General features: G+C 34.9%; 1 protein-coding gene across 7 annotated transcripts in view; it reads right to left on the minus strand.

The window, feature by feature from the left end:
• IPO11 (importin 11) overlaps nucleotides 1-14997 on the minus strand; it is an 82215-nt gene that overhangs the window by 53806 nt on the left and 13412 nt on the right. For all 7 annotated transcript variants that reach the window (XM_032097289.1, XM_032097292.1, XM_032097291.1 and 4 more), the window contains 9 exons: nucleotides 11251-11323; nucleotides 7730-7933; nucleotides 5981-6113; nucleotides 4978-5036; nucleotides 4109-4157; nucleotides 2835-2905; nucleotides 1364-1556; nucleotides 411-563; nucleotides 103-146 (listed from right to left, as the gene is read on the minus strand). In XM_032097289.1, the coding sequence (XP_031953180.1) occupies nucleotides 103-146; nucleotides 411-563; nucleotides 1364-1556; nucleotides 2835-2905; nucleotides 4109-4157; nucleotides 4978-5036; nucleotides 5981-6113; nucleotides 7730-7933; nucleotides 11251-11323 (979 nt within the window). The remainder of the gene's footprint in view (nucleotides 1-102; nucleotides 147-410; nucleotides 564-1363; nucleotides 1557-2834; nucleotides 2906-4108; nucleotides 4158-4977; nucleotides 5037-5980; nucleotides 6114-7729; nucleotides 7934-11250; nucleotides 11324-14997) is intronic.

Below are 14997 nucleotides of genomic sequence, written 5' to 3' on the forward strand. Positions count from 1 at the left end.
CTTAAGGATTTTTTTGAAAAATATTACCCATCTGGGTTACAAGACTATCAAGAATTGCATTCAGGAATGTTTAATCGGTTTCTTTCAAATTGAAACACTTACTCTGAGACTGTACTTCCAAGAATCTCCTCCAGTCTCTTCTACAGCTATCATTTCACAAAGGGAAAAAAAAAAGTATTATTTCAACTAAGGCTCAAACAAAGTTTAGCATTTGGATATGAGGATATCATAGACTACTGAGAAATCTCTTGTTATGAAAAGAATGTCTAGCGGGAATATTTGTCCATGTAAGACTGCAGGAAATAAAATGGCCAATATTGCAGCAGGCAATTTGTAGAGACCATGTGGATATGAAGCACATATACAAATATCTAATTAAACTACAACCAACTGTATAGCATGTTTCTTACTGAAGCTTTCTGGATCCTCTTCCCACATGGTCAATTCTTCCTTTGTCAGCAGGAAATAGTGAGTGACTAGTCTCCTACATATTTCCATTAATGTTGGGTATGTGAAAAAAGCTGTCTTTATCTTATGTGCTTCAAGAGTTTCAGGACTGCTGTCTGAAATAAAACATGAAGATTTCAGATTACAATTAAGTGGCTTAATGATCAAAGACTAATCAAGTAAAATTAAAAAGAAATCAATAAATAAAAAATTTCTATCCTCTGAGGAAAAACAAAAAAAGTGTATTTTCATGGCAGATTTTAACTGACTTTCAGGTGGTAAGCAGGTTTTTAAGCAAGTTATCTATTCTGACACATACCAGTATGTTTATGAAACTTTTTTTCAAATTCATAAAGAGAATGCTAATTGTTATCTAGTCACTGCCACATGTAAAACTAATGTGAAAGGCTGCGGTATTTTTTTAATTCGTACATATAGCAGTGTATGAAGTTCCAAAATTAAACACAGTCCTACCAAGCAGAACATATGAACTTCTTTATATTCAACTGCATCTCCAATCCACTGTGTTTCTGTGTTTCACTGTACTGGTATCAGTTAATTACAGAGAACACACCATTTTGTCAACCATACCTCACGGGAAAGATGCAACAAACTAGTTGATGAAAATAAACCAAACTCTATACCTCAATACGTTTTAAAATTAGTTCAATGGAAACTAAAACAATCAAAAAAGAAAAGATATTTGTGCTCCTTTTGCATCTAAAATTCTTTTGGCACATCATTATCTATGTACATTAATACTATAAAAATTACAATAACAATTGTCAATATAGAGACAGAATCATAAATAGTTCAATAATTATTAAAACATTAATAAAGGAGTTAAATTGTTGGGAATAGCTAGCAAAATGTTTCTCAAGACATAAAAAATTATTTTAGTAAATAGTAGCAGTACCTTCAATATTTTTGGATGGCTTGTATGCATAATTTTTTACAATCATCTTAATGAGATTCATGCATTGTACAATAAACTGCTCAAACACAACTCCTTCACCAGCTTCTGTGAAAACATAGCTTACAGAGAACTCCAGTGATCTCTGAATCAAAGCAGTGAATGAGAAAGGATGTTGATCCAGGAAGTCCAGAAGCTTAAAATAAAAAAGAAAGTAGAAAAAAAGAAATCAAAATACTTTTAGTGAAGTCTTATTAAATGCTTTAGTAAACTAGCTATCAAAAACAGATGCCAATTAATATAAAATTATAGAAAACTGAACACAGACAGGAAATTAGGAAGACATCAGTATCAATTGTTAATGAAGCATTATTTAACAGCTAAATTCTTGATTTGCGTTCAAATTTTTTTTTTTAAGTATGAGGAACAATATCCATTTTCAAATGGACCAGCTTGCTAGTAGTAAATAAAGTATAATCAGCCATACTTAAAACAGTGAATATTTCAGCAGGTAATTCATCCCTATTAGAATCAGTGTAAGTAAAAGAGGTATGAGGGATATATAACTTCCTCTCGCCCAACACCAACACTGCAGTACAAGTATTTGCTTCCTCAACTTAGCTTTTCCATTTAATGGTCTAAAATACACTGGTGGATTCCTTTAATCTCTTTTAGTACTGCAAAAATGCCTAAACCTATATTCTTGCATCTGAATTTCTAGAGGTGGTAGATTACCTATTAATTGAGTTTACTTTCTCTTCAGGTTTGTGAAAAAATATGCACATTTGCAATGTAAGTACTATGACAAAGACCAAAAATAATGTGTCAGAGGACATAGAATAGAATGTGACAACAATGGGAACTCTGTAGGTTTGGTTAACTTAAAAAAATAAACCAAAAAAACCAGAAAACCAGACCAAGTGTCAACATTAAAATTACTTTCCAATACAATATGCATATAACAGTTACACAGAACCAGCTGACAAGTCCAAGTGTATTACATGATACAAGTCTCAGAAGGCAAGATAGTTTTTTGTTCATTTTCTTTCAATTAACTAGTGTGGACAGTAATTCCATAGACCTAACAAAGCCTTGGAAATAGTGATCTAACTACCTATAAAAAATAAAATGTAAAGCCTATCTCTTCTTTATTCCTTAATACTATTACCATTGCTTTACCAATACTTCCGGAACTCTTCTTTAAACAAATCCTTGCTAAATAATTTACTTATTGGAATGCACTTAATTTTGTTTGAACTAAGAAAATGTATTCTTCACTGCTGCAACCTACATCAGCATGAGTAAACAGACACCCTTTTCCTCAAAAATACATCTGTTAAAAAAGTTTTAAGTTGCAGTACCTTCCATTTCTTTGAAACGTCAGAAATGTATTCACTTTAAGGCACGTGTCTGGATAAGGACTGCTCCTCCAGAACTACAAACTATACAGTAACTGGAAGGAGATCTTACTTACCACTTTAGTGAACAGAATTACGGTCTTTTCTAGACGATCTCTGCATATGCTTTCTGCTCTTATACTTCTACCTGGTAAATCAGACATTTAACAACTATAAATTTTCAGACTTTCATTTTCTTTCCAGATAGCTAAATTTTAAAAAATTAACACTGGAAAAGAACTTATTTTTACTGTAGTTAAGAGATTATGTCAGCAGAAAAAAGTTCTAGGGCAGAATAAATTCAAAGTCAAATTCAAGGTAATGATTACTGGGAATAAAAAAATCTTAAAACATTTCTCTCAGCTGTAGTGAAATTCACTGCATGCAATCAGGCTACAACAATTGTGACATCATTACAGAAATTCAATGACAAACAACTGTTTAAATAATGCAAGCAATTGCCAGTATACACAAAAAATAAGTATGCATTGAAAATATAAAAATGTCCTTTTAATAAAACTATTACTGCATAATATTATGTGCTTTCCTAGAAACTGCACCTTAAAGAATAACTTATTATGGACACTAGAAAACATTCTGAATTAGAAAAAAAAACAGATAAAACTTTTATTAAAAAAAGGAAAAACCAAAAAGGGGCATATTGAAGGAGTACAGGCAGAAACACGATACAATAAATGTAAACACTAATCCTGCAAGGTAGTTGTACCTGCTTTTGCAAAACAACTTACTGATTAGAAAAGTGGAAATTGAAAGGTTCAGCTCAGTTCTTGTCTTAGGACAAAGAAACCCCACAGTCCTCATATTCTAGGGGACTACAATAACCAAGAAACTTCAGCACAGGACGGCCTTCAATTCCTTCTATTGAAACTATGCACCTTTCTTGTCAAAAATGAAAGGACAGCCAGAAGGAGCCTGACTGTAGTATAGTAAAAGTGGCAAATGGTGGCAGTTTCCATCTCTTCTAAAAATGAGGCTCAAAGCCCAGATCAGCCATCTTATTGAAGTACAGGCTCCTGAAAAAAGGAACTTCACCAAAATATCAAAATACACATAACTTATTATAAAAGATTCTTTCTATTCAGTTTAGATATCTACTCTCATAAAAAGTGTTGTTGAAGTATGACACCAAATTGTGGTGATTTTACTCTGGATACCAAAAGACACTTTTACTGAATTCTTCTTTGATAGTTTCAGCAGCATTTAAAGTAGCTTCGACTTATACAAAAATACATTGCACCTAAATGATTACTGATGATGCACTAGGCTGTATATTTTCACCCAGCTTCTAATGTTTAACAGTGAAGACAAAGAAAAATATTCAGATACTTACTGCACTCCAGAAACTGTTTCAGCCGTTCAAATATGGCATGTAGAAAACCCTAAAAAAAAAAAAAGTGTCTTTTAAAGATGAAGTCTATTCTGCACTAGTTATGTCAGACTGAAGTCGGTTCAGGTGTGTAACCAGCTCAGACATGACCTCATAACTTTTAACTGAACTCTTTGATTATTTTGAACAATTTCCTTGTGAAATTAATAATTAGCTAGCAAGCAGACTGCATAGATGATCCAAACTGTCCTTATTAGTATTACATAAACAGCACAGCAACTCTAGCAATAGGAAGGATAGGCAACTACAGACACATCCTTTAAAATATGCTTATCCAGTTCTACCCTCTTCTCAACTTCCTAGCAGAGGACATAGGCTGTAGGTACTCAATTCCTCCAGCAAAACAGGCAGCACTTGCAGTTAAGGAAGGTGTTCAGGTTTCTTTCTCAGACCCTACCCTCTCCATGGGCTGCATACCACAGGCTTTTATCTCAATCAAACTAATTTTATCAGAAGAATATGATAGGACAAGTATGGCATCACATTTATCACTAAACAAAATGCTTTTAACTGGAGGGAAGATAGCACATGTAAGACATCTTTCAGTAAGCAACAAGCGTCACCATCATGTGGTGTGTAAATTGGAAAAGGTGTCGTCTTTTTTTAAACATTAGTGTCCTAGCATTTAGAATCTATTTAGGATCTGACAGCTCTAGACTATTGGTAGGACAACTTTGAGAGAATGTTGCTTGATCTTCCTTTGCATAATAAAAATGTGTGCCTTTCAACGATTTTCAAACATAGCTCTAAGAAAACCGGAAATCAACACAAAAGACTTCTAATCAAGAACGAGAAATGCACATGTCACTTACCATCACCTCTGCATTCCAATGAGGTTCTACAAAGCCATGGACCGTTAGTTTTCGAAGAACTAGGAAAAAGAAATTACTTGTGTAGCTATTTATCAGCTCTTGTTTCAACAAATTTCAGAACACAATTACAATTCCACTTGCCATGCCTTTCTTTCAACTCAAAGCTTTAAAAAACACACATAATTTTAGGTCCCTGGATGCCTCATCCATACCTAACATTCACCTTTGTTGAAATTACTTTAAAATACATCTTGTGTAAAATCATGAAGAGAACTCCAAGAATTACTCAATCAGGAAGAATTCTGCCAAAACTCTAAGTATTCAACTCCTGAATGATTTTGCAGTAGGAAAAGGGCCAAGTACAGTCAAGTAAGGCCCCTAAGACACTTGTGAATTCTCTCAAGTTTATCACTGCCAATAACCCAGAAAAGCTGCATGCTGCATCCTCTGAAACAATTCAAGACATGTATTATCTACATTGCAAGCATTGCACACAAAAATGTCAGTTGTTCAAAGCGGCAAAATAGTCAGGATACGCGTTTACTCCACTCAAAAGCCTTTGAGCATCAAACTAAAATACAAACTGACTGCTAAGGCTAGCTTTTCACTGGACACAGGTGGAACCTAATGGAATGAAACTTGTAGCTCAGCTTCCTCAATTCAGTGCTAAAGACATAAAAGCCTACATTACAACACATGTAAGAAAACATCCTGTTATGCTCTCCACTTTCCAACCTCCTAGACATTGACTGCTTACAACATGCACAGTGGAATGCACAGTTTCTCACATACTGAGAAACAAGACTACTCTCTCTCCCCCTTCTGTATGATTAATCCTCCTTCTGCCTTACAGTACAGGTAAAATAAACCAAGAATATAGTTACTCCCAATGGGCATGGCTTTGTTAGAGAATGGGAACTATTTACCAAAGAATTTCTACACATTCTACAATGTGAAGAAAATTATTTGATTCCTTACACTTAACATCATTCTATATTATTACCTTTCAATGACAACAAGGTCCTTTCAAGTGAATTTGCAGCTGCAGCTTCATCCCCTGCACAAATTTGCTGTAGGAATGTATCTGTATGATGATTCCACAAGGAACACGCAAAGCTATAAATACTTGATGTAAGCTGCAAAAAGGAAGATGAAGAATATATTTTGTTTCCTGAATTTTGCTATAGCATAATAAATCCCTACATTTCAAAGGCTGGTTTTGACTATTAAAATATTTAATCCAGCTTCTTGTATCACGGGCCACAATGTTTAATTTGTTTCTTTTTGTACTGAGTTGTACTAATCTAAAGATGTTTTCCAGAAAAACACCTTGCCTTAATTTGAAGATGTTACGATACACTCACTGGTTTCCCTGACTACTTGGGTCTATGACTCTTACCTTAAAGAAAACTATTTCCTTTCTTACCTGATTTTCTGTAAACACAGCTGCTGGTATAATATGGTATAATGCTTCAAAAAATTATCAGCTTTCCTCATCACCTCTTCTCCCACAAGACAAGTTGTCAATCTTACAGTTAAATTAATGTCTGAATCAACTTACTCTGGGACACACTTGGCAGTTACAGGTGCAATAGTACTGAACAATGCGTACTCCAAAACTAACTTTACTTTGTTGATAGCTGCAAACACTGTTTTTTTCCCTCAATTCTTTTAAAATACAGAATGACAAATAGTTTCTAATTAGGCAGAACTGAACAAATCTGAAACTTAATTCACATTACAGTTCACAGACAGTGCTTAGCTGACAAAGATATCTGAATTACAACCATAAGATAAAGTTTTTCTCACTCAGTTAGGTAGCACCTGACAGCTTCATAATTACGGAAATCTGCAGCTAGTCTGCTACACCTTACATCAATGGAGTCACAAGCACGTGACCTGTTTATTTAGTTGCTTTGACTGAGTAAAGGTAAGTAAAGGTCCTATTTACAAGTCAGTCTTCAATACCTCAGACTCCTGATGGTTAAAATTTGATCTTATTGTTACACAGATAAATAGCTAAACCTCTGTAAACAGTCTTCATTTTCTGTGCTTACTAAAATTTCAAAAATTGAAGGGTAACATGTTTGACAAAAAAGTTTAACTCACTAAATTCAGTTAGCTGTGCTACATTGTTGTCCAACTCCAAATGTGTTTGCACATGCATGGCCTACAGCCGAAGTTAAATCTGTGTTCTAATCAGTGGATTTTTACAGTGGAGAATGTAAACTGAATGACACAAGATTTGGCATTTGCATTCACATCTTGCCTTTTAATTAACCTGAAGAAGTGGCCTACAAAAACCTCAAACATATTCCTGCTGATGATAAAAAAATCAAAGTATGGTAATATGGAAGTCTAAATCCCAGTATTTCTTAAAGACTATACTGAATTATGAATCCAGAACACACTTCAAAAAACCTCAAAAAATTCCTAGAAAAGTAAGATCATGTATGTCATAAGGCTGATATGCAAATACTGTTCCGTAGATGAAGCTCTGCTTCTTTACAAAAATTAACAACATTCAAGCTGTATGCAAAATTAATAAAGATCTCAAGCAGCTCACCCAGAAACTAACTTCCAGTTATTCCACAGTATACATATACCCACAACATGAGATAACTTTTGTTTCAAGGGCAAACATTAAAGTCCACAAACATGCCATTAATGCCCTGCCAGCTAAACTCAGGAAGAAGCAAGCATGTACAATACATGATTTGCATGCTCTACAATACTGCATTACATCACTTACATCATAGAAAAGCTTCCTGTCTGCAGCAAGCCGTTTGGATGCCAGGGTCTTTGTAACATGGTAGAACGTAAGTAGCGCTCTGTGTTGTTGAAGATCATCCTGCACCTTCACAGATTCTACAAGAGTGGGGATAAGTTCTGGCCATTGCCTTGGGCAGTCCACTCTGGCAACTTTAGCAATCAGTACAGAGATCTGAGTTGCTATCTGCAAAAAAACACAGACACCACAAAATCGAAAGGCATTTAGGAAATGAATAATGAAGAGATCAACAGCCAAATAAAACCTGAATCAAAAAAGACTAGGATGGATTGCTAGATTTTTCTGTGCTTTTTCTCAAGCTATTTTTACATTTGCTGAATGCAAATAAATTTGGAGAAAAAATACTGTATTTAATGTTTGTAGCAAGTATTTACATGAAATACTGAACTTGACACCTGGTTTAAATTTTACATAAAGACCAGTAACTGTATTTATTCTAGAAGACACGTAAAAGAAGACACAAATATTTGGGAGCCACTTTTTACTTAATGATCTTTTCTATCACTTTCCATGAACATACACTGTTGAATACATATTACCCTTAATTCTACTCTACCTGACTTTTAGACAGAGCCATTCCCAGCCCCAGGCACACGTATGTGCAAGTCTAAACCCCATCCCAGTAGATGGGACTGAGACTCTTTCTTGCTCCAGATCTTCACACCATAGGCCAAGGACACCTGCACCACTTGTACCATCTGACTTTGGTTGTTGGGCCCAAATCCCACGCACACCAGTCTTGCCAGCAGGTGGAACCTGGTCCTTGCAGCACACATGCAGGATGAACAGAGTGAGATTACACAGCAAGATGGGTGAGGGATGCAATCAGAACACAGGACAGGCAGTGGTCATCAGGTGCAGGGTTTGTTCAGACACAGGTACAGACCACTCATGGTTTACATAAGACTGGCCTTTCTTATGCCCTCTTTCTGTCTATTCCACACTTGGCTGCTGTGCAACTCCCTACCCCTAAACATTCCTTAATATATTTTGTATGGTCCCTCAAAACCCCACCTCAAATATCCAAAAATTTCACATTCTTGTTTTCCCTGTTCTTATCCCATTCTAATTGAAAAGGTCCTTGACTGGATTACTGAAGCAGATACTCTCTCCTTCGACACACTAGTACAAGCACACTTCCAGCCTGGGGAAGCAGTCAAGTTCTTAGGCCCCCAGAAGGAATCCAAGTGATTTACAGGCCTAAGAGGGATAGCTATGCCCTTCTCCTTCTTTACGGTTTCCTGAGATGTTTCATCTGAAGTCTGACAACCCCACCAAGTTTTCTGTACTATTTATTCCTACCATGCTCCTTAGGGAGAAGAATTGCTTCAGGAAAATGACATCAACATTCTCAAGGACAAACTGGGAGTCTTACTTATTACCAGATCAAATTATGTCAATTGGCAGGGGGAGCAAATAAATTCCTCTTCCTATGATCACACAGCAAGAAGCAACCTCCCAGGAAGGCCAAAAGTACTTTTATCTTGAGGACTGGCTTTTTAATTGGGAGAAAAAAAAATTGGTGTCATATATTTGAGGAAGTATTTTGTTCCACTGTTCCCTCCATATGGTAAATAACTTCAGAGGGCATGGAAATATGCTCTCAGCAGATGGTATATTCTCTTTTTCATCTTCACCTCCCCTGGAAGTCAAGTTGTATCATCACATCTCCATACTATGCCTATTTCTCACTTTTTTGTGTTGTTTTTCTTTCTATACAAGAGTCATAATTTTTCTGCCTTCAGTGATGCAAAAAGCACAAGCTGATAGCAACTGTGTTATGAACTATCTATGACTGGAAAAGTGCAGTTATCAGGAGCACAGGATATCAAAACTCAGATGTATCAAGCAGTCTGGGAACTAAATGAAAGGTTTCTCTGAAAGGACACCTCAGGATACCTACAACATAGATTGGGGAACAAGAAGAAAGAAAGGGAGCTGGACTCTGTTAACATATTTCAATACTGCACATAATTATTCAGGCAATTATTTAGACTGCTGCCATAAAACCAAACAAAATTCTCTGCATCCTAAAAAAATGACATCCCAAAAAATATCATAAGGACACACAAATGAAAGCATGAAGCCACTGGTCTTTAAAATGTCAGTTAGAAAGGTTCCAATCTCAACTGCAACTATGGTCTGAGAACTGCCAAGCCGGCATTTTTAGCTATAAAACATGCTGTGCTATTATCTTAGCAGGCAAACTGATGAAATACTAATGAAGGTATGGAAAAACTATTAATAAAAAGTTCAAATTGTTTTACAAACAATGTAGTTAATATTACGATTTTATAACTGATTTACCTATTTATACATGCAAAAAACATACAAACTCTTCAAAATTAAATATTTACTTAGTAGAAGCATAAAGTACACATGCTTTATGGTTCAGCTTGACCTACTTCATAGCTCTTCTTGGTTAAAACACAGAAGTGAATAATATTTGGTGGTATTGTTTACATTGAAACTATATGTGCAGAACAAATTTTAAAACTCTTTATACGTATCTGCTTTTTTAAAAATTGCATTTGCTATGAAAACTTTTAATTCTAGTCAAAACTGTCATTTCACAGTAGGCTTCTACAGAGACAAAATTACTCTAATTTTGATAAATTGCTCTAATACTAGAAGTTACATTAATCCTGTCAAGAAATCCTAAAAAGTTAAAACTGAACTGTCTACAGAACAGAAGTTTATTTCCAATACCTTTTCTTTCTAATCTTTATCTTATGCCAATCATTTCTGTATTTTCTTGACAAAGTTAAGATCTAGCTCAAAATATTAGCAAATACTTCCTTGCAGAATCTTATACGGTGAAGAAGTTAGCAGAAGACTGATTTATCCAGTATGGGCATATTCTGTGCCCCTAACATTAGTTCTATACTCAATATAATAATAAATTCTTATTCTAATCAAAATCATGGCTTACAATTAGTCACTTTATGTAAGAAAGGACACTATTACACTGAAGCTTTATTAAGCTTATTTAAATTCACTAATGCTGTAACCAGACATGCAACAGCAATACTGCTTAGGTGGGTTTATGCAGCAGCAACCTCCACAGCTCATTCCTGCTATGCCACCATCACACTTCCTTGTATGGCCACAGTGGGAGTCAGGTCAGAGAACAAACTCAGCTGAAAAGACCAAAAATCACTCAGGGGAATGTTATTTTTGCGCTACATCGATTCCCTGAACCATTTCACCAAATGGTTGCGTAAACAGCAAGGGACAACAAACTGCCACTGCAACACCAAAAGAAAGAAACCACAGAGACAAAACATGTTTCCAACCAAAGTGATTCTATAATTCAATGAATTATGATCTATGGTAAAAGATCTCACTTTAAGATCTGTCTGGAAAGCAATACTTTATTATGCAACTTTATTATTATAATTAAATACTTTGTGAAGAAAGAAATCAAGCTCTCTGACAAAACAAGCAGCTCTTGGGAGAGTGAAAAACAATCAACTGCTGACCTGATTCACTGGCTCGTTAAAGTTGGTGATAAGTCCAGCACGCAATGAAGTTTTTTCTTCTTCAGAAAGAGCACTGTCAAGATATATTTATTAAAATATTATTTATTTTCAATTAAAAAACTACTATCAATTCATATGTAACTATCAAAAACACTATCAAAACTAACAAAATAACATCCTTTGCTCTTCCATAACCTCAAGTATCTTTAAAAAGAGAGGGAACAGTGAAAGAAATACTTTTAAGGCATTTTAATCTCAGGTTTTGAGACCTGAGGTGACCTTTGTAAAGATAAATCACAAAAGAGAGTTCACAGAGTCAGATACGCAGATACAGAATGAAAAAACTTAAAACTGTACAAATTACAAACTGATTGCTCTTACACAATTACTATACAGTTATAACTGTCAGAACTGATGATTTGAACATGAATTTGCCCATGTATACTAATGGACAATGGCCAAAAAATGTCCAGAATAAGGCTATCACCATATCAGATGAGAGCTCGTTTTGTAAAAGCAGTAAGTATTTTCTATTACAAATCTTTTTCTACAAGCAAATCATATAGTTACACTTAAAAGTACAGATCCTTTGAAAATTATAACTTTGTGTGAAAAGTACATAGATACAGTCTCCATAAAATGCAGGGGAAAATAGCGAGCAGGGCAAATTCTAAGCCATAAAGGTTAATTTTCATTCAAGTGCAGCATTGTGGTATCTTAACTTTAAGTGACCTCTATCAGTTTAAGACTGCAAGTTGTAGTATGATATCGCTCCTGTATTACTTCAGACTTTAAATGATTCATGCAATTTTCTTATAAATTTTTGGCAGGAAACATAACACACTGCTTTGAAAAACACATCGTTGGTATTTACAGAGTATACTATCGGGGAAAAAAAAACCAAAACCAAACCAAACAAAAAGCCCCAACTTTTTCATTTACTGATAGTACCTAGAAAGCTGTTTCTTCTTCATAAAAATCCTTTAAACTATCATCCAAGGTTGTTCAGATGCAACAGTTTCACCTAACATTGCAATGACTTGGAAGCATACATGCAGACATCACATCTCAATGCAGACTAGTGCCTGGAAATTAGGATTAAACACACCAACACAACCACTTCCTCTTGCCTGACCTCAGGCACTGATATTAACCAGCTAGTTTTATATACTGAGGTTTAAAATTATGTCTAAAGCTCCCTAAAGCACAGGTTTTGCACTCATCTAGACAAATACTAATCTCAAAATAACTAAAAAATCGAGGCAGGATTTGCCATAAAATTTGCAAAACTATTCTAGTTTTCACTTTCCCTTCACACCTGCACAAAACACAAGTACTCGCTATTTCCTAGTACAAAAGGGTGGCAATTCATTGTTTCACTGGCGACTCAGAACTGTACACTAAGTCTTATTTTCAACAGTAATTATAGCATTCAGAAGCCATGATTTTATTTTTTGTTTTTTAAAATCAAGACTTAGGCTTTAAGGTTTTTTTCCTGCATAGAATTAAATTAAGCCTAAAAACATTCTGGTTAAAATTTACAAATATATTTGCAACAGGAAACGTTTCTCTGCAGGTAACTATCTAATTTATTAATCTAAAGCCAGGAGATGACATTTCAGGAGAATAAATTTTTGCAGGGTTTTTTTTAATATGAAAATGGAGTATATAATTTCCACACATACAGGCATACTCTAAGTGGTTTCTAAAACTTAAAAGTTCTTATTAATACAATTTAAAAAATTATTCTCAATTAAATGTAGATTGTATAATACTTCACTTTCAGAGATAATAGAAAGCACCTAAAACCTGGTTTGTAAAGAAAAAAATATCCTATTTAACTATATTACTTCGTTTACTCTTTTTATGGGCTCACAAGACCCCTGGCCTTAATTACTTTTTCATATTAAACTCATATGCACAGTCCAAGAGGAGCAAGAATTTAGTTCATCACTTACTGTAAATAAAAACACTGTAATTAAGCTTTTGCCATTGCAGACAAAGAAAATATATAGATTCATGAGGATGAACGCCTCAAATACATAACCTCGTGACAAGCAAAACTGGAAAACAGTAATGGCAAACAAAAAATCTAAAATCTATGCCGATGCAAGTGCCACACAGCACTGTGTGACAGGGTCCATAAGGGTTTGCCAGACCGCGGGGGGAGGAATTCACCGTTTAAATAACACGACAGTGACATCTGCCGGGGAACAGGGACACCCTCAGCCCCTGAAGGAGACACACCGGCACCACTGTCCTCAGCATCCCAAAGCATTGCAAGAAAGCCAATTCCACAATCCCGTATTTAAAAGTTATAGGCAGGCGAGAAGTTGGGAAGACTGTGTCTCACTCAGCAAGTTATTTCCCTTCAGCATTGAATTAATTATATGTGCCCAATAATTAAAACAACTTCATCTAGACATAAACTTCTAAGTACTATCTACTTTGCTGTAGTCTTTCACAATTTGCAATTCAACATTACTTTGATCTTTCTCTGTGTTTGTGGTATGGAGAAATATATATCCAAATACTTAAAAAATAATTTTGGACCTTTTTTTAAAAAGTCTGATATTTCATATTTGGATTTCTGGCTTATGAGGAGTTATCACTCAAGCAAAAACATGTATTGGAAAGTACTGTTAAAGTTGCTAACATGGTACTCAAATAAGGGAACAAAGTCCACAAGAGACAGGATACAAAAGTAATTGTCTGTAACATCAAAAACATGTTCAACTCTTGAATTCAAGACAAATAATTTTTGAAGAAAATAAAAACACATACAAAATCATCCTGTGAAACCACCTCAGGAGGCTGAAAACAAATTTCAGAAAGAGGCCAAATTGTGCCTGAAAAGAGGCTATGACAACTCTAGGGTCTTCTCCACAGCTACATGAAAAGCTGCCTGAAAAAGCAGGAGGGAGAAAGTTCACAGGGCTCATCTTCAAAATCACTCTCACTGAAAAATGCTCTTTTAAGTCTGATCTGTAGATCAAAACATGCTTTGATGTACTCCTATGGATGGAGAGGGGACAGCTGCTGAAATGGGACACAAGATGAAAGACAAAAATTTTGCAAGAACAAAAATGCAGCCTCTACAATGAAGCCTTCAAAAATCATGACATTTAAAGTATGATTGGTTCACAAAACAATCGAGAATTCACAGTTCAAATCAAAATTTCTCAAAATGGTCTCAACACGTTCTAAGAGAAACATGATTGGGGTAAGTGCTGACAAAATGTCACATCTAAGAAATTTAGAAAGAAAAACAGAAACGGGGGAACAGTTGAACACATTTATTTTATACTTTAACTGCATTAAATTAGTGGCAGAAAAATCAGAAATGGGGCAAAATAGTGTTGCACTGGAAATTTAATATAGATTTAACCCACTGAATCTTTAATAGCCAAGAAAAACTTAATTTTTAAATTACATTTCCTTTAAAACTACAGGAAAACTACATTACAAGATTGTTATTTAATTTTTACCTCAAACAGTAAAATTTTAGTCTTTAGTTCTGCAAGAAATAAACCCTGCTTTTTTCACCAGAAATGCTACTAGTGTCTAAAAATATTAACAAATTGAAACAATATTTAACTTCTTCCAACAGTTCTTGCTAAGTACCAGTATTGTAAGCAGAATCCTGTTAACCAGAAATGTCAAAGATATACGCCATCCTTCATGAAAAAAATGGTATTTTCCTTTCACATAAAAAAGAATCCAAATGCTTGCAGATGTTTTGCCATT

This window comes from Corvus moneduloides, chromosome Z (assembly GCF_009650955.1).
Source record: "Corvus moneduloides isolate bCorMon1 chromosome Z, bCorMon1.pri, whole genome shotgun sequence".
In the NCBI taxonomy this organism is placed as follows: domain Eukaryota; kingdom Metazoa; phylum Chordata; class Aves; order Passeriformes; family Corvidae; genus Corvus; species Corvus moneduloides.